The sequence below is a fragment of the Eublepharis macularius genome, chromosome 1 (genome assembly GCF_028583425.1).
Source record: "Eublepharis macularius isolate TG4126 chromosome 1, MPM_Emac_v1.0, whole genome shotgun sequence".
Lineage (NCBI taxonomy): Eukaryota > Metazoa > Chordata > Lepidosauria > Squamata > Eublepharidae > Eublepharis > Eublepharis macularius.
In genome coordinates, this window is record NC_072790.1 from 125258252 (window position 1) to 125278379 (window position 20128).

The 20128-nt window shown below is 43.6% G+C and overlaps 1 protein-coding gene across 3 annotated transcripts in view; it reads left to right on the top strand.

Annotated features, from left to right (window-relative positions):
* Positions 1–20128, top strand: part of GRM1 (glutamate metabotropic receptor 1) — a 308061-nt gene that overhangs the window by 72363 nt on the left and 215570 nt on the right. For all 3 annotated transcript variants that reach the window (XM_054977650.1, XM_054977658.1, XM_054977668.1), the window contains exon 2: positions 4451–4700. In XM_054977650.1, the coding sequence (XP_054833625.1) occupies positions 4451–4700 (250 nt within the window). The remainder of the gene's footprint in view (positions 1–4450; positions 4701–20128) is intronic.

Genomic DNA, 20128 nt, shown 5'->3' on the forward strand with positions numbered 1-20128 from the left:
CATTGAAGTCTTTTCAATAAAGGAATAAAATTTTATGAGTAAATCTAAAGAGGCCAAACATGTTTATGTTGGAGAAGCTTTACATCTATTGATGGTGATACTCCCTTGATCAATGCAAAAATATTTGGGTTTCAAGAGGAAAGTACCACAGAGGTGACAATAAATGCTGCTTTCCAGCTATCCATAAGCATCATACTGGTTAAGTAATTAACTATAGTACCAATCAGATGTTCATTTTTAAAAATATTTTTTATATTATTAAAGCAAAAATGGGGTACAGAAAAGAAGGGGGGAAAGAGGGGACAAGCAAAGCAGATATAAAACTGCGTACTACAAGGATTATTAAAATACAAAGTACCAAAGTTATGACCTTTATAGATATTAACATAGCGATTAAATATTTTTCCAAAATAAGGAACACATGCAAAATTCAAACCTATTTCTATTCATTGTTTTAGTAATAATAAGGAAAAAAATTATTAACACTAACACTGCTTATTACTTAATATAACTTATTATAACCTTTAAGATCCTTAAAGTACTATTAAGAATTCTAACCTATGTCTACTCCTTATCTTCATTATCAATTATTTATACTTAACTGTAACAATGCTGACTTTTTGCCAATATTTCAATATTATACATTCTATTATCTTTATTTAACTAATTATCTTACAATCAGATTGTCAAATATATCAATATGCAATCATTTTCAAATCTGCAGGACTAAGACATCTTATAAATTTTATCCATTATAGGCAAAACATTTCCCCCATATTTCTTCAGTTTTTTAAATTGGCCTTCTATTTATGTAATTCATCAGTTTTGCCATCACTGCATATTCTGACATTTTATCCTTCCAAATTTCCCTGGCTGGGCATTCTCCTTCTTTCCATTTACTTGCCATTAGCACTCTTGCTAGCATCAGCAAATATCAAAATAGTTCATGTAATATTCTGTCCACATTGTCTGGTATAATTCCCAACAGCATGGTCTGGAGTTTCATAGAGAAATTGATTTTTAGAATCTTCTGAATCTCAGCATGTATATTTTCCCAATTTTTTTTACTTTTTTCACATGTCCACCACATATGAAAGAAATAACTGCCTGCTTCCTTACACTTCCAACGTGACCCTACATATTTCTTATACATTTTGTCAATATCTTTTGGAGTAATGTACCATCTAAAAAACATACCAATTTTCTCTGAGTGTTTGTTTTGCTCTAAATTTTATGCCCGAAGTCCATAAATTTTTCCACTGTTAAAAATATTATTTCTTCTCCAAAATTCTGCATCCATTTTATCATACAAGTTTTAATGTGTTCTGTTTCAGTATTTTATTGAATTAAAGTTTGTAAATATGGCCCAAAATATGATTCTTTTTATGCATGATTATCTTCTCAAAATCAGTGAGATCCCTCAATGGACCTCTATAATACTTAAGAGCTTCCTTCAATCTGGAGACCGCTTGAAGATATGTCAGCCATTGTATTTTCTTTCCTTCATCACAAATGATGCCATGATCCAATCAGATGTTCACAATGAGCACAGAATGTTAGTAGACTCTAAATCTGACCAGGATTACAAAAGTGAAGCTATGACTGTTATATAGGACTAGGAACTGCACTCACAGTGATATCTAGAAACTGTTATTGCAACCCTAGCCAGAATGAAGAGACGAACACAGGCTTGGAACTAAAGGGCCATTTGTTTACATACCATTAAATATAACTACAGTAAGGGCCAACTAAGTGGTAAAGGTCAAGCCATGGGGGTCATCCCTGGACCTCCACCTTGACCTGCCTGGGCAAGCCCCACAGCCCCAGGTGTAGCCCATCCCTGGAATGGCTGCAACCTGGCCAGCCAGGCAAATGGATCCCCCCATCAAGGTCCTAATGCTTCAGCCATACAGCATGAGGGAAGGCCTTGTCCCTGGGGTTCCCTGCAGGCATCTGCCCATGTTATGGTAGCCGTCACAGGCATACCGCACTGCTGGCAGACCCTGTCTTCCCACCCATGGGGAAGTGCCAGTGAGTGCTCACTGGCATGCTCCCTATTCCTCAAACTCTCCTGCCAATGACCTAACCAAAACTGCACCACCCAGGCCAATATCTCAAACCTCAGCCAGCAGTGCAAGGTAGGCAAAAAAATCCCCCGTCCCAAAAGCCAATTAGGGAAAAGGGTTAAAAAAAATTCCTACCTGGCTCTGGAAAACAGCAGCTGGCTAATCCTGCACTACAACAGGGTGAAGTGGGTGGGTCAAGTGCTTGAGTGACTGATGCCAGGGGGAAATGGAGCCACCTGCTAAGGCACTTGGCTCTGCTCCCTGTCAAAGCCCCATATGCCCAGGAAGGGAGCCTATCTCTTCAACTGGGCAGGGCTGCAAAGGACGGCTCACAGCTCAAGCAGCAAATCTGCTGCTGGAAGAGCTGAATTGTGTCTCTCTGATCCCAGATGTGCACTCTGTACATGCCCAAGCCTCTTCTGCCATCATCTGAAGCAATTCTTAGAGTTGTTTAGACACATCAGGTCTGGAAACATTGCATCTCTTAAATGTGTGCCATCTCCCCCCCTTTTTGTGACATCTCCCCCTTCTCTGTATAGAGCCAGTTTGGTGTAGTGGTTAAGAGTGCGGGACTCTAATCTGGAGAACCGGGTTTGATTCCCCACTCCTCTGCTTGAAGCCAGCTGGGTGACCTTGGGTCAGTCACAGCTTCTAGCTCTCTCAGCCCCACCCACCTCACAGGGTGTTTTGTTGTGGGGATAATAATAGCATACTTTGTAAACCGCTCTGAGTGGGTGTTAAGTAATCCTGAAAGGCGGTATATAAATCGAATGTTGTTGTTGTTATTATATGGTACAGTGTGCTTAAAAGCTGTATCAGCTGTATGCTGATTCCCCCCATCCTGCCACCCCAAACTGCAATGCTGTGTCTATCTTCTTGTAACGAAATTTTCTTCTCTGCTGTAAACTCAGATCAGTTTTTTTCATAACACAAATTATTTCATAATAGAAACCTACTTCAAAGTATGGTTGGTCCTTGCTGAATGAGACTAATCGGCTTCTAGCTCTGCAAGGTGCAGAAGATGGAGCTAGACTGTGTGAGCAATACCCAAAGGAAATCTTCAAATAGATAATTCCTTGCTAGTATGGGCAATGAGGCCATTTTGACAAGCACCCCTTAAAGTTCTAAATCTTAACAGTAGTGTGTGGGGATATTGAATCAGGTTAGTTGGGAGAGATACACATTTTATTTATTGGTGGAAACCTGCTATAAATCCCATTGGTTTAGAAGTGAAAGACTGTCAAAATGACTGAAACTTGTTGCTTGTGTCCTACTTCCACGGCATTCTCCAGATTACAGGAAGAATTTAGTAGAATAGTCGTAGTTCTATATTAGTTTTTAATTCATCTTTCATTGTGCTATTTTTTGTATACTCTTTTGTTGTTAATCTGCTGCCATTATATTGAAAGTGTAAAATATACTGATGAGGCAATATGAAATGACATTTTTTTAAAAGGAGAAAATAGTTCCTCCAAAAGCAAAACCTACATATGGTACTTCCTGCACTTCATCCTATTTCCATAAGGACCTGCATAGCAGAATAACCATTTGAGCACAGAATAATGGACTACCAAAGGAAATCAAAGAGATGCTTTTATGTAGCAAACACTTTGAAGATTCCTAAAGGGCAGGGGATAGCCAAAGTGCAAAAATAAAGCTGAGCAATCTGTGAGCTTCAAACCAGATGGAAGGATGCTTTCAATAATGCACATACCGTAGACGTTAGAGGAGACAGATGATACCTTGCCCATCCAAACATTTCATTTGCAACACTTCTGAGCTTAGTTCACTGCTTATTTGTACTGCCCTAACAGCTGACAGAACCATTGATTTCTGTCTCCTGAGTCCTCAGAATTAACAAGACCCCAGAGAAACTGAAATCCTTGCTTTCTTGGTTAACCTTTATATATTTTGTCTCCCTCTGCCTTTCTTCCAAAAGCTTGCTTTCAGTAATAAAGAAAAGTCAGTCTTGAAGTCAAGTATGCTTTAGATTCTAGAAGGTCTCATTATATTAAAAATGTCATTTCTTCAGGAGAACAAAGCTAAGTGAAGAATGCATCATTTTTATCATATCTGGGTCCCTTTGCACTTCTACAATTGTTCATATTACAATTAATGAGATAATACAAAGACTATAGTATAGATCCAACTGATGCTATAACCCAAGGCATTTTCACAACTATATTTATATAAAAAAGAGTAGTATTTTTATGTGTTAATATTACCATGAGAGGCAAGTAAGGTCCCAACAGGGATTTTAGGTACTTCAGAGCTTCTGTTATCTATCTGCGCAGTAGATGTAGACTTCATTGTCTAATAATTTTGCAGCTATTCAAATGTTGCTGGTGGCATGCTGGAATAAAACAATCATTTGTTTTGTTTAGGAAATTATGGAGAGAGTGGCATGGAAGCTTTCAAAGAGCTAGCTGCTCAAGAAGGTCTTTGCATAGCTCATTCAGACAAGATCTACAGCAATGCGGGAGAAAAGAGCTTTGACCGACTGTTACAGAAGCTCCGGGACAGGTTGCCAAAGGCCCGAGTTGTGGTTTGCTTCTGCGAAGGAATGACTGTTAGGGGGATTCTCATAGCTATGAGACGCCTGAAAGTGCTGGGGGAGCTTCTCCTGATTGGAAGGTAAGTGATTTAAGCCATGTTTATAATTGTACTACAAGGAGAGGAAGGGAGATTCCCTCTTAGACTAGATCACTCTCTGTAGGGCTTTATGGAGGCCCTGGTAAAACATTTTGCTGTCATAAATATTCCCCATTTCTTATAACCAAATATTTCACACATTCATCATTATTGTGCATAATTCATTTATTATGATCTGGTCCAACAGTCTTTTATGGCATTTCCTCTGTAAAGGCTCTCCTTGCAGTTATCCTGGAATAACTACTATCTCAAGAGTGAGTCATGAAATCTCTGCAGTTTGTAGGAAAGAAGATTGTAGTGATTTTTTTCTTGAATATCTATTTTTTATTTTTATGCAATTTATTTAAACATCTATATCCTACTTTTGTGCCCAAAGAGAAAATGAAACAACAATAGATCTTAGATAAGTTGGGATTTTACAGCTGGATCTTCCAAGGGCATCAGCTGCAAATCAGGGGCTAAGTGCAGAAGGGCCCTTTGGATCTTGTGTTTTTGGCTCACATCTTTGGCCATGCCCAGCCCTTATACATACAAACAGGAAAGAGGCAACGCTGCTGAGGTGGCATGCAGCTGGCAAGATATCACTTTAACAATTCCTCTGTCCTGGTCTAAATATGACTTGCAGACCACCCATTGCCCAGGCCTAACTGAAATGCCCAATACTTTCTCAGATATAGACGTATTTGAACAAAGTTACTTTTACAATTCTAACATTCCACCCACCAGACAACAGAGGTTGCCAATTAAGCCTTACCTTCAAGACTGTTTTTCTTCTTTTTGCTCACTGCCATCTTCATTCACATTTGTGCTCCTTAGCACTGGGTGTGATTCTCTTACTCGAATGCATCTGACGAAGAGAACTGTGATTCTCGAAAGCTTATGCTACAATAAAGTTGGTTAGTCTTAAAGGTGCTACTGGACTCTTTTCGATCTTACTCTAATAGTCCACCAGACTGCATTTCTTTGACACTTTTCTCATCTGGAACAAGCTCATAAAATTTGACCCATTCTTTCCTAACATAATTGAATCATGCTGATGCAAGGGCATGTTTTCTGACAATTTATGATTGAAGATAACAATAACAGGGATGCAGTAACTCCAGAACCACAACAGTATGCTTTGAATGAACTTCACTGTTTTCACACAACAGTTAGGAACAACATGAACACCACTGTAAATCCATCTTTCTGAATGTTTGTTTCTCTCACAGCTATTTCAATGTCTTTTTTCTTTTATGCCAGAAGTACTGTTCTTTAATAGAGTGCCATTACACTTAAATAGCTTGATTTCTCTTCAGTACCAACAAGGATGAATTCAACTATTATTGATAACAAGAGAGTCAACCATAGGGTGTTTGTATAATATTGTTCTGGATATAGTATTAGGTAAAATGTGCAAAGCTTTCAGAAACTGTAAAATAAACATCTTCCTGATGCTCCCATAAAGTTAACAAGGGGAATGCAAGTTTTAAAGGCGTGAACTTGGTTAAACACATCTTGTAAGAGCTGTTCATTCCAAAGCACATATGAAGAAAGTGTCACAAGTGCTGCATTTTATTCTATGAGTGTGGCTTACAAATGTCTTCAGGTGGAATGAAACGTTCCAGAGCGGGAAAGCCACATTTTTTTCCTGTAGGAAAAAAAAGGTATATGTATTTGTTGTTGTGATGCTGGTGGTGGTGGTGGTGGTGGTGGTGATTTTGTAATCCAAACCTTGGTGGTGAGCCTTTCAAGGTCCTCCTGATCATACAATTGATTATGTAAATACTTAACTTGATGATCCATTATTAAGCATGTTTCAACACCCACTGATTTGGCTCATGTTCTGCTCACCAGCTTCAACCAGGGAGCTCATGTTTCCATTGTCTGTTCTGAAGTTTTAGAGAGGTTTGAGAGGTTTGACCAGGTTCACTGGGTTACCTTTCTCATGCTGGAATCTTATAGTTCAGTATTTCATGTGTGCACATTGTCACCAGGCGGGAGCCCTAGTTTCCTCCCTCCCACCCTGATTTGTTGTTGCAACTTGCCATTTGGCAGCCAGACATGGATAAACAGTAAATGGGTTGGCATCTTGCTGTTCATGCTTGCTTGGGTCTGTGTTGTCATTGAGGGTGCTTTGCACATAGACATTTTCATGCAGCCTTGTGGGATTCTAGTACCCCCCCCCCACACACACACATAGTTTAATTGCCATATCTGACTGTCTACAATGTCCAGTGCAAATGCAGGGTTGGCTTGCAAGGAAGAAAGAATTGAAGCTGAACAATCATAAGTGCTGTGAGCTGCAGAGCTATTCAGCAGCTGTTCAAGGCTTACTGCAGTGAGGGGGGAAGAACCATATCCTTGCTCACAGCTAGACATGGGCACAAACCAAAAAAAATTAACAAATCCGCAGTTCGTAGTTCGGTGCCGCCGACAATCCTGAGGTCGTGAACCGCAATGAACATTTTCTGTTGCTGAACCGGTTCGTGGTTCGCAGTCCGTGGGGCTCAGAACAGCCCCCATTGCACTTAGAGAGCCCATATTCCCGAGGAGTGTTTTGCAGGCTCTCCTACAACCATCACCCAAGTTTGGACAAGATTGCAAAAGGGATCTTGGAGTTATACCCTCTACAATCCAAGGCCCCCAGGAAACTCCCACTCGATACAATTAGAGCCACTGGTTGACGTTGGCCCAGTGTACAGAAGGTGGGTGCTGATGGTGGCTGCTGAGCCTGGTGGGCATGGGGAGGCGGTGATGAGCCACCTCCCCTTTAGGGGGTGGGGGGGTCTGGCCGCTCGCTGGTGGCACCCCCCATGTGCCCACCCACCAGGCCAAAGAGGAGCATGCTGGTATTCCCGGAGCAGTCCGGAAGGTGGGTATTGCCAGCAGCCGGCGGGCCTGGTGGGCATGGGGAGGCAGCGATGAGCCACCTCCCCTTTAGGGGGCGGGGGGTCTCACTACTCACCAGTGGCACCCCCCATGTGCCTGCCCGCCACGCCGAAGAGGAGTGTGCTGGTATTCCCGGTGACAGCCGGAAGGTGGGTACTACCTGCGGCTGCCGGGCCTGGTGGTCATGGGGAGGTGGTGATGAGCCACCTCCCCTTTAGGGGGAAGGGGGTCTGGCCACTTGCCAGCAGCACCTCCCATGTGCCCACTTGCCAGGCCAAAGAGGAGCGTGCTGGTATTCCCCATGCAGGCCAGAAGGTGGGTATTGCCGGCGGCCGCTGGGCCTAGCAGGCATGGGGAGGCAGCAACGAGCCACCTCCCCTTTAGGGTCTGGCCACTTTAGGTCTGGCTGCTCACCGGCAGCACCCCCCATGTGCCTGCCCGCCAGGCTAAAGAGGAGCGCACTGGTATTCCTGGTGTGGAAGGGAGAGGACATGTCATTCGGATGGGGGCCTGATCCCCCAGCAACCGCGGGTCCTCACCCAAGGGTCCCACTGAGGAACGGTGCAGCAGCAGCTGACAGTACCCATCTTCCTGCCTTGCTGCAAAGGATGGGAGGGAGAGGACCTGTCATGTGGGGGGTAAGTGGGAAGATCCCCCTGCAACCACCTGGCCTCACAGGAGTGCACGTTTATCCCCGGGTGAGGGTCAGAGGGTGGGTGATGTCCCCTCTCTTTCTATTTCTATCCCTATCATTTTCTACATACAAGTCTCCCAATATATACCATTCTCTCACCGCTAACAGACATTCTCTAAGGTGTGCACATACATTCGAGGGTATTGTTCATTCTACTTATACATTCTGTAATGTTTGTATCTTTCTCTGTTTTTGATTTTCAATCCTTTTATCCATCGATGGGTCGTGTTCACATGTCATTTGGAGGGGAAGTGGCAAGATCCCCCAGAAACCGCAGGGCCTCACCCAAGGGTCCCCCTGAGGATTTCTCTGGCAGCAGCCAGCACCACCCACCTTCCTGCCTTGACGGAAAGGACGGGAGTTGCGGGACACATTCCCACCCAGCTGAAAGGGTTCCTGTCAGTCCCGTTGACTGTGCAACCTACTGTATCCGTATATGATACAATCGGCTGCGTGATTGCAGCCGAGTTGTCCCTTGTGACCAAGAAGGGAGCAGCAGCAGGATAGTCTCTCGTGAAGCGGGGGCTGACATGACCTGCTGTCCTGCCTTTGCGGAAAGTAGGGGATGGGCAGGACAAGAGACATTGCTTGGACGAGTCAGAGTGGTTCCTGAGAGGGGGAGACAGAAACAGGACAGCAGCAGCAGCAGCAGACATTGGCCACCTTCCTGCCTTTGCGGGACCCATTCCCCCCTGCTCAGAGGGCTCAGCATTTGAGATGGATAGGGGCACCATGTGGCTCAACTATATGTGCAACAGCTCCTGAGCTGTTGCACAAGTCCCCAAAGGAGGCTGCCTCCAGCATCACTCACTTTCCTGCCTTCGCAGAAAGGAGGTGTCATGATGATCTTTCTGTGCCAGGAAGGCCTAGCAAGGTCTCAGAAGCCTGTTGACAGTGAGACTGGACCTGGCTAAACCTGACCCAAACGTGCTAGCCCTCATTCGAGATACCCATAGGACTTGACGGGCAATGGTGCATGGCGATGGCATGGAGAACCAAGGGGTGAAATGTTTTAGTAGCCTGCAGAAGCCCACACACTCCATGATGGATAGGGGCAAACCATGTAGGGCAATCGTATCTGCCAAGATGTGAAGGCCCGCCTCCTGAGCCATCAGCCTCGAGGTTCTAAGCAGTACTGTACCAGACCCTGAGGGGACAACCTCCACAAGCGCGGCCTGCTGGAGCACTCTGCTCCCACTAGCGTCACCCTCAGGGCAAAGTGACCCTCCCACTGACCCCCGCTCAGAAGAGCTGGTCACCTCCTTTCTCCCCCCAATGGATGTTTCACCGGGTGAGGAGGGAGACAGGCTCGGGTGGTGCTTCTCCAGGTGCCGAGTCAGGGCCATCAAAGACAGGTGCTTTGGGTTTTTGCTCCTGAGCACCAGGACATCACAGGCACGGCACCGCACCACACGAGGGTCATTAGGAAGGGCCCAAAAGTGTCTCCATACGGAGGCGTTGAAACGTTGACCGCTAACTGTCCCAGGGGAAGGAGGACGAACAGTTACAGGCTGCACTGCGGAGCTGGCCATGGATGACGGGGTGAGGGGTGGACTGCAAGTGGGGACACCACCAAGAGTTTGGGATGGGGACGGGAGGGATATTTCATAACACACAAACCATTCCTCCAGGGATCCATCGCCCACCCCCTCCTCAAAATGTTGAGAGAGATTCTCTCCCCCCTGCGCAAAGTCCTCTTTGGCCTCCTCCACAGCCCCCACAGGTGAATTGGGGGGAGTGGGAGGACTCTCTGCTGCCCCCAAGCCACATCCAATACTGCTTTCCACAAGTGAACCAGGAGGACTGCCATCGCACTTCACGCAACAACCACCCTTGGCGGCCAACACAAGAGGAAGACTCATTATGCCACCAAACTAGAATTAAGAAGGACAGGAAAGGAGATGACTGTGTACCCTCCACCATGGTACCCACTGAGCTTGGCCCCAGGGCCTGGCAGCAGCCCTGGAACCAGAGGCTGAGGCTAGAGCCCTAGTCCAGCACACCAAGATGCCTGACCACCAGATCAGGCACTGGTAATAATACTGTGTGGCCTCAGCCGAGGTGCCCACTGAGCTTGGCCCTAGAGCCAGGCAGCAGCCCTGGTACCAGAGGGAGGGAGGGACTAGAACCCTAGACCACCACTCCCACAGACCTTACCAGATCAGGCACTAATAGTACTGTGTGAGCCCTCAGCCAAGGTGCCCACCGAGCTTGGCCCCAGGGCCTGGCAGCAGCCCTGGTACCAGAGGGAGGGAGGGACTAGAACACTAGACCACCACTCCCACAGACCTTACCAGATCAGGCACTAATAGTACTGTGTGAGCCCTCATCTGAGCTGCCCACTGAGCTTGGACCCAGGGCCTGGCAGCAGCACTGGAACCAGAGGCTGGGGCTAAAGCCATAGCCCAGCACACCAAGATTCCTGGACAGAACAGGCACAGAGACTAATAATAATAATAGCAATAATAATAAGAATAATGAAAATGATAATGATTGTGATAATAATAATAATCATTTGGTGAGCCCTCAGCCGCGGTGCCCACTGAACTTGGCTCCAGAGCCAGGCAGCAGCCCTGGAACTAGAGGAGATAGATGCCTATCCCAAAAATCCCAGCTCAATTATACTATCTCTGTCTCTCCCCAAAGGCTAGCAAGTAGCAAGCAACAGCTCTGTCATTCCACTGCTCGCTGAAAGTGAAACCCAGCCTGGGAGCCCAGTGCTTTTTATAAGCTGAGGTCCCATAGAGCAACACAGGATGTCTGTGTTTGGCCATCAGAGCTGCCTATCAGGGTTTGCGGGGATGAGATTGGAGTTCCCGTGGCTACAGAACACCCCCTTCCCCCTCCCTCCCCCAGGTGTCTTGTCCCAACTTGTAACCACTTTGCAGCTTCATGGTTGGAAGGAAGACCTGCTGATCAAGGTAAGCTGGGCTTCCATTGGGGTTTCCAGGGCGACAGAAGGAGTGCAGACAGAGTTTAGGCATTCTGTTTCCAGGGGAATTGATTGATGGCGCCTGACTGTCTGGCTTCCCGAACCATGGCCAAACGCACCGAACCAGGCTTCTTCTGAATGCTGGTTCATTGGCCATGGACAATCATGAACTTTCGGATCATGATCACGCGATCACCAATTTCGTGGGTTTTTGAAGTTCATAATGCGGTTCGTGCCCATGTCTACTCACAGCATGTTGCAGCTGTAAAGGATGGCACGTTTGCCTGTGGAACCTGCTTGCTATGAGATTTGTGTCACCCCTAAGCACTATAAGATTTCTAGATGTTTTCATTTCCTTTTAACATCAACCATTGGAGTATAGTATCTGTGGTTGTGGGTACAGGGGGCTTAACTCTGATCCAACAAGGCAATTCTGGCTCAGTTAAACACCTGTATTTGAGAACTAAGTGGCATTAGTAGGCATTCCATAGAGTTAACTTTCTTCTCTACAGTCCTGTGAACAAGAGTAACTAGAACTAGATTTTAGGAGTTTAGTTACATGTCATCAAATGTTTCTGCACTACTTATAAAGAAATTGGCTTGTATCCTACTGTCTGTTTCTGATGACAAAAGGGCCTTTGTACTGAAGGAGGGCAATGATTTCTGCCGATTTCCTCCTCTTACTGCAGATCCCCACTTTGCCTGCTATACTTCTTCATGAGGACTCACTGAGCCACCCACCCAAACAAATCTGAGAGCCAAGCTACAAGTGACGCCTGATACAGGTTGGACATTTGTCAGCTTCCCTCAAGTTTTGATGGGAAATGTAGGCATCCTGGTCTTGCAGCTGTAATGGAGAGCCAAGCTGTAAAACTAGGATGCCTACATTTCCCATCAAAACTTGAGGTAAGCTGACAAGTGTCCAACCTGTGTCAGGCATCACTTGTAGCTTGGCTCTGAGAGGGTTCTTTTGTCTGCTGCAAGATGAGTAAACAGGAAAGTCCTGCTCTCTCATAGGATACAAACAACTGTAACAATTTTTAGCAGAGGTTGTGTCTGGTATACAGCACTCCTATAGACTAATGATTAAATTCTACCGGACATAATCATGTCTTTTGTCTTCCCAATCAATCAATCAATCAATCAATCAATCAATCAATCAATCAATCAATCAATCAATCAATCAATCAATCAATCAATCAATCAATCAATCAATCAATCAAGTACCTTTAATGGCATACAAAGATCTAAGACAGCAAACAAGTCACTATAAAATGACATAAATTTCAGAAGTCAATATATTTATACAAAACTTGTAATTGTCTTCCCAAATTATTTTAGTTGTGCATTTGAAGTGATAATTGTGTTCAGTGATATTATGTGAATCATACTGTCAACTTTAGAAAGTATTTAAAAATATTTAGTCTGGGCAAAGGCTTTGGTTACGTAACAGAAAATGACAATTTCTTGATGAGATTCATGCTGTTTTTGGATTTCTCCTTTCTAGCTGTGTTAGCACTGAGAAGTGTTTTCAGTCACATACATCCAAGTTTTCTACTACTCTTGCTTGAGGCTAAACATGAAACTGAGACAGTAGTAGTATTTTTGGATGATTCCTGATGGTGATGGACACAGGTGAAACAGTAATGCTGATATTAATCAAAAAAGTTTCGTGGATCTGGCAACCTGCCCCAACAGGCGACAGATGAACCTGTTGTCTTTATTCATGTTTTTTCCTCAGATTTTAAACACTAATGACAGGTAGCAGCTCCTCCTTTTCCTGGTGCCTGAGGGAATTAATCCTGTCAGTGCTTCACTATATAAAATAGTCTATTTTTCCATGAGGGTTAAATATTTGTCAAGTGGGAAGGGAAAACTACAAAGGTATTTATTGTTTCCCCCATAGAATAACAGAACTATAAACTAGAATTAGAAAGAAATCTATTTCAATACACTCATGTCATCTACAGTTCAAATTGTACCTACTCACAAGCCAAGGTAGATGCCCAAGTTGGATAAGAAACTCACAATCATGAAAAGTGTAACTTCTTGAACTTGAATAGTTTGTCTATCCTACACTACTCTATATAGTTTGTTTGTTTGTTTGTTTGTTTGTTATTTTTATTTCCCAAACTCTCAGCTGCTTGGGTACTGTAGCAGCTTCTAAGCTAATTAAATATGAACAACAATTTTTATCTCTCTACAGTTAGCATTTATTTGCTTAAGCAATGTCTAGTATCTTGCTGAGAATCCTCTGAGGTTCTTGTAAAATTTGCCTCTGGAGTTTGGCTGAGGAAAATCCTTGTATTATTTTTGTCTTTTTTAATAATAAAAAAGAAAAGATAATAAAAAGAAAAGATAAAAATGACAGTAGAAACTTATATAAAATACAAAAGCATTACATTTGAGTTACATTTGAGTTAACAACAGAAAAGTATATTCAAAATTTGTAACAGCACAACTAGCTTATATAATAGTTCTCTTCCCTGCTCCTTGGTTGCTTATACCCAAACTTTAATATCAATAATTTTTAATCAGTCATCTCTTCCATATTTTGTCTCTTTATTATTATGATTACCTTAATGTATCTTAGTTTTGATCTAAGTAATCAAAGAAATCTTTCCATTTTTCCCAGAATTCCACTATTGGTCTATTGTGCACATAAGAAGTTAATTTAGTCATTGATGCATATTTATACATCTTGTCTTTCCACTTTGGCATGTTAGGGCACAAATCTGTTTTCCATTTCACTGCATATAGTGCTCTTGCAGCTGTCACCATATACCAGAAGAGATCACCCTGTTCTTTTGTAACATTATTCGGTAAGATATTTAATAGCATATTTTACAGGTTCAGCTCAAACCTGACCTTGAAAATCTTCTGCATCTCTTAACGTATATTTATCCAGTATCTTCGTGCTTCCTTGCACGTCCACCAAATGTGATAGAATGTTGCATCCGTATGTTGATGTTTCCAACACTGTCCACTATAATCCTTACTAATTCTCGCAATATCTTTAGGCGTAATATACCATCTAAAGAACATTTTATACCAGTTCTCTCTTAACAATTGGCAATCTGTAAATTTAATATCTTTGGTCCATAGATTTTCGCATTGATTCCTAGATATTGTCAGACTGTGGCTTATTAAAAGTTGCAATCCAGACTATCTCTTGCAATTAGACATGAGTCCATTGCTTTCAAAAGATTTTACTGAATGTAAACAACCATTATAGTCCACTGGCCAAGATGCAATATCTTGGCTGGTACACGGGTATTGTTACGAATGTTACGAGGTAAAGGTTAAGGTACAGAATAGCATAGCCCAGCAAATCCCATCCTCCCCCCACAGTTCTCAAAACAAACGGCTTGAAGCTGAGAGAGTGAAACTTTCCCAGGGCTGGAAAGACTGTAGTCAAAACATTCCTCTTCTTTGAGATAACTGGTACTGGACTGCTTGTCACCTGCAAAAGAAGAGCTTAAAACACTGACAGGATTAAAATGGAGTCTCTCTGGTTAGAACACACAAGCAACTTATGTCAGACCTGACAGATATGGCTTCTCCAGTTTTTTTCATCCATTTTACCATACAGTTTTTAATTTGTTTCATTTCTGTGTGGCGTTGCAGTAGAATTTTATAGATTTTTCCTATTAAATGTTTCTGGTCACCACTTAGCAATTTGAACTCTGTTTTTATCTTAATCTGCCACCTTCTTTGAGCGTTTGTTCTTTGAACTTAGATACTATTTGATGATACATCAACCATGGAATATTTTTCCCTTGAGCTTAAATTTGTTGCCAAGTTTTCATGTTACCTTGCTTATCTGTCATAAATTTGTAACTAAACCAGTCAATTCTGTTTCTAGTGGGAGCATCACAGTGAGCATTTATTGGTGATATCAATGGCGAAATTGGTGGGCTCAATGGGCTCAATTGCAACCATATTTTAAGTAGTCCCTCTCTTAGTATATGAATGCTGTCTTGCTTTTGAATGGATTTTAGTGATGTCTTATGCCATAAGTAGTTATGAATGCCCTCTTTAGCATCAGCTGTTTCCAATTTAATGTGTCTTCTAGTCTGGTTTATAACCCAGTTGGTTATCCAAACCAATGCTGCTGCCTGACAGTACATTTTAATATTCGGTACTGCCAACCTCCTCATTTTTTTCCATCCTGTAATACTTTAGATATTATTCTTGGGACAATTATCATACATAGAGACCCAAGGTTTGGCTGATCACCTGGCTGGGGAGCAAGGTCATAGACTCATCAACTCAGCCAGGACCAGGAACAGTGACTGGCTCAACTCATGTTCCTGATAGGCAGTACCATCAACTCCTGATCCCTCCAGAAGCGAAATAAGCTGAGGTCCACAAAACAGTAAATGATGTGGGAAAGCACTCAATAAACTTTCATATAGAGTAGGGATGGTCTTTGCAACAAAATATGCCATAGAAATTACAAATTGTAATTGATGACTGATATATGAGAATTCATGCAGTCTGACAAAGTAGTTGGAAGTGTTGTCCAGTATTTTGGTGTCCTGGAATAAGATACTGTGCCCTGTTTGAGTTAGGCTATGTTCAGCTACTGCTGATTTTTCAGGTTGTCCAAGTCTGCAGTGTCTTTCATGTTCTTTTATTCTTGTCTGGATGCTACGCTTTGTGGTCCCGATGTATACTTGTCCACAGCTGTAGGGTATACGGTATACTCCTGCAGAGGTGAGGGGGTCTCTACTGTCTTTTGCTGATTGTAGCATCTGTTGTATTTTTCGGGTGGGTCTGAATACTGCTTGAAGGTTATGCTTTTTCATAAGCTTTCCCATCTGATCAGTAATTCCTTTGATATATGGCAAAAACACTTTTCCTGTAGGAGACTGTTTTTCCTTGGTTGTTTGAGGAGATGAGGAAATTAATCATCTAAACCACGCACTTCAGGCAAATGGCTATTCCAGAAATGAAATCCGAAGAGCAATCAAACCCAGGATGAATCAAACAACCAAGCCTACTCAAACAGGGCACAGTATCTTATTCCAGGACACCAAAATACTGGACAACACTTCCAACTACTTTGTCAGACTGCACAGGGAAGCCATTGAAATTCACAAGCATAAGCAAAACTTCAACAGGAAAGAAGAAACCTTAAGAATGAACAGAGCATGGTGGAATGAGAAGGAAGTGGGATTCAAATGAACATTCAGCCACAGGGCTTGGAACTATTAGATTGCATAATGAGGAAGTAAGCCTCATTGATTCGCCACATCTTATGCATACCTTGATGTATTTAGTGCTGAGGATTCATAAAGAAACTTATTGCTAGGAGAACAAACATCCAACCACATTGAGGTATGTGTGTTAAAGAATCAATTTCATTATATTAAAATGAAATCTTTTCTCCAGAGCAAAAGTCTGTATGCTGTGCTCATCTTGTATTATTTTGGAAAGGAGTGTGAGTGTTCCAAAAGATGATGGCCCTTTTGTTGCTCTGGATGCCAAAGATAATTAGTAAAAAGTTAATGAAGAAAATTGTTTCTCATTCTTATTGCTATTTTAAAACTCCTAAGCCTCTTTGTATGACATATATATGTGTGTGTGTGTTATGTGCAGTCAAGTCCTCTCCAACCTATGGCGATCCTATGAATGAAAGACCTCCAAAATGTTCTATCTCTAACAGACCTACTCAGATCCTGCAAACTGGAGGATGTGGCTTCTTTTATTGAGTCAAGCCACCTCATTTTAGGTCTTCCTGTTTTCCTGCTGCCTTCCACTTTTCCTGTCATTATTGACTTTTCCAGAGAATCTTGTCTTCTCATGATGTGACCAATCTTGTCTTGTCTTCTCATGATGTGACACATATATGCATGTTGCTAATGCCCTGGGCAATGTGGGATAATTCTATGTTTTCTCACAAATTGAAACAAAGAGATGATGGCTTCATGTGGCATTTCAGCAGACAATTTATCACTATACTTTAAAAAAATCATTGAAGTATTAAACCAAGCATGGAGGTATGGAAAATTATGATATTAGTAGGTGGCAGTCTCTGCATGATGCAGTTAATAAGTTAAATGACTATTTCAAGACAGGATAGTATATCTTAAAAAAATAGGCACTCCCGGTGCGTGCGCGTGCGCGCGCTTACCCGGGTGCCTGGCTTTGCCCTCATGCACGGAGGGAGAGCGGCTGGCTTTCCCGGGCATCCGGGAGCCTGACGTGGGCGGGGCTTTAGAGCCGTTATTGGCTCTGCCCGCCTTCCCCCTCCGTGCAGTTGCGGGCTGGCTCGTCCCACCCTCCTCACCCTTGGATTGGCAGTACAGGTATAGCCGGTCGCCGTTTTGGGGGCAGGTAGGAATTTTTTCACCCCTCACTGGATTGGCAGTTTGTGGGGGGTGTTTTTCGCCTACCTTGTACTGCCTGGTTAGGTGTTGGTTCTGTTTTGGCAGGTTAGCTGGGGTAGGTAGAGCGGGCTGGTGAGCACCCGGTGGCACATCCCCATTGGTGGGGAATGGGGGTCTGTCTCGGATCGGCTGGCGGGCCTTACGGTTGCCAGCTGAGAGGGCAGACTGCCCTTGGGACCCCCCGGAAAAGGCATTACCTCGGGCCTTACGGCTGGGGTGTATGGCGCTTTAAAGGGGGGAACCATTAGCCTGGTCGGCTGGGTTATAGCCATGCAGTGGATGGCTTGCGCCTAGGGCAGGGGGTGCTTGCCCATGCAGTACGAGGAGCTGGTCACAGTGACCCCCTTGCTCGAACTGTACCGCTAGTTTCACCCTTGCCGTTAGTTAAGTCTTAGTTCAAGTGTTCGTGTTGAATTGGTCAATAAAAGGCCCTGTTTCACCCAAGCCTTGTGTCCATCTCTTCTTTCCGAATATGTGGGCAAACACATCTCTATGAAAGTTTTGCTATTAAAAAGGAACAAAATATTTATGGCTTTCATAAATTTGCATCTCGAATTGGCTAGCCAGAATGCAAAGGGATATATGTCTATCAGTATTTTCTGCCTACCAGTGCAAATTCTTTAGATTTTCTTCTCATACATAGAAATGTTAAAAATAGGTTATATACTTATGATGGGAAATATGCTATGTGTCAGTGTTACTCCATGTTATCTGCTGCATGAAGAAGTATTTAATGCATATTAATCATTTAATGCATATTAATCAGCTAGCAATGCATACCTGTACAACTTGACTCACTAAGCCAATCATAGCCAATTCAATCCCCAGCTAAGCATAGCACAGGCTCAACAAAACTCTTTTTCCTGCCTCCTTGAGGCTACAAAAATGGGTAGTGATGTTGCTACCTAAAGGCCAAACTCTTGTTCTGCAGGAGATACACAAGAAGCTTTGCTGCAACTCACAGGTGTCTGTTGGGAATGAGAAGCAGGCAAAAAAAGGTCCTAATCCTAGCCAATCAGATAGCAACCCCCAAAATTTCTGCTTGCCCTTATGTGACCATCTAATCCCATGATGTCACCACAGGCAGAGAAGGATAGTGATCTCTACAGCAGAAAAGGTGTGCTGAACAATGAAGGAACAGCCTTAAGTAGTCTTCTGTTCTCAGTCCTCTCATTGACTGCATTGCATAAGGAAGACTTCCCGACATTCAGTGTCTGGTGCCTCTAATTCTTTGAGGATAGTGGGTGCAAAACTGCCCTTGCCACTGTTTGGGCAGAAACATAACTGCTTCTTAGGGTTGCCAAGGCTATGCTGCATCTGGCAATAGGCAAGAAGTTCAGGGATGGGGACAAGGGAGGTGGCATTCTCTGTGTTGCTGCATTACGTTTGTAGCTCTAGAAATTGCCAGAAACACTGGTAAACCCTAGTGTTTCCAGAAATTCCTAGAGCTGCCCAGTATCTCTTTTGGGTTTTCTCTGGAAGTGATGTAGTGGTGCACAAGATGTTGACTTTTCAAATTCTTTTTCTCTCACAGTCATTTGTAGTGGCAGCGAGCAATGATGGCAGCTAGTGGGAGGGCTGGCAGCCCTGCTGCTTCCTTACACAAATATTACTGGTCATCCATATGTGGCAATGGGATATTCTGTTTTCTTTTGTATATAATACATTTTATCCCACCCTTCCTCCAACTAACTCAGAGGGTTGTACATGATTCTTTCTTCCTCATTTTATCCTCACAACAATGTTGTGCAGAATTAAACTGAGAAAGTATGTATGTCCTAAGGCACCCAGCAAATTTCATGGCAAAGTAGGACTCTGAACTCAGGTTTCCCAGATAATAAACTAAGGATGCAATCCTAAGATGCTATACACAGTTCCATTTTATTCAATGAGGCTTACTCCTAGAAATGTGTCAAGTAGAGCTGCAAGGTGTCCAATTTTCACCCAAACAGTCTAGTATTTTGCTGAACTGTCTGGGGGAAATGGATTCAAAATACCAGACACCTGGAGCCAGGCTGAAGGGGAGGGAGGAGAAGAGAAGAAAAGGGAGGGAAAGGCAAGGAAGAGGAGGAAGTGGTGCGGTGAACAGTAAGTCAGCCATCGAACAAGAGCGATTTGGCCAAGCCCACAACACCTCTCCGCTCTTTGTTGAGGGGCTCCCCCAGGAGGGCTGGGCTGGGCTGGCCAGGAAAGGGAGGAAACAGTACAGCACACATAAAGCAGGCTGCATAACAAGTAGGATTTGGCTGGGCCCACATCATCCCCACCTCTTCCTGTCAATGGGCGCACTCCTGGGAGGGGTGGGCTGGTGAGGCTGGCTTCCCACCTGCATCCTCTGGTTACATGGCCCCACTGCTGAAAGACTCATGGGCTTGTGTAGTCTGGCATAGGATTGCCAGGTTCCTCTATCCTCCTGGCAGGAGGGTTGGGACCTGGCACTTACCTCTTGCAGTGTCAGTGCAATGACATCACTTCCGGGTCCCCTTGTGTTCAGTATTTTTTCAAAAACAATCCAGGA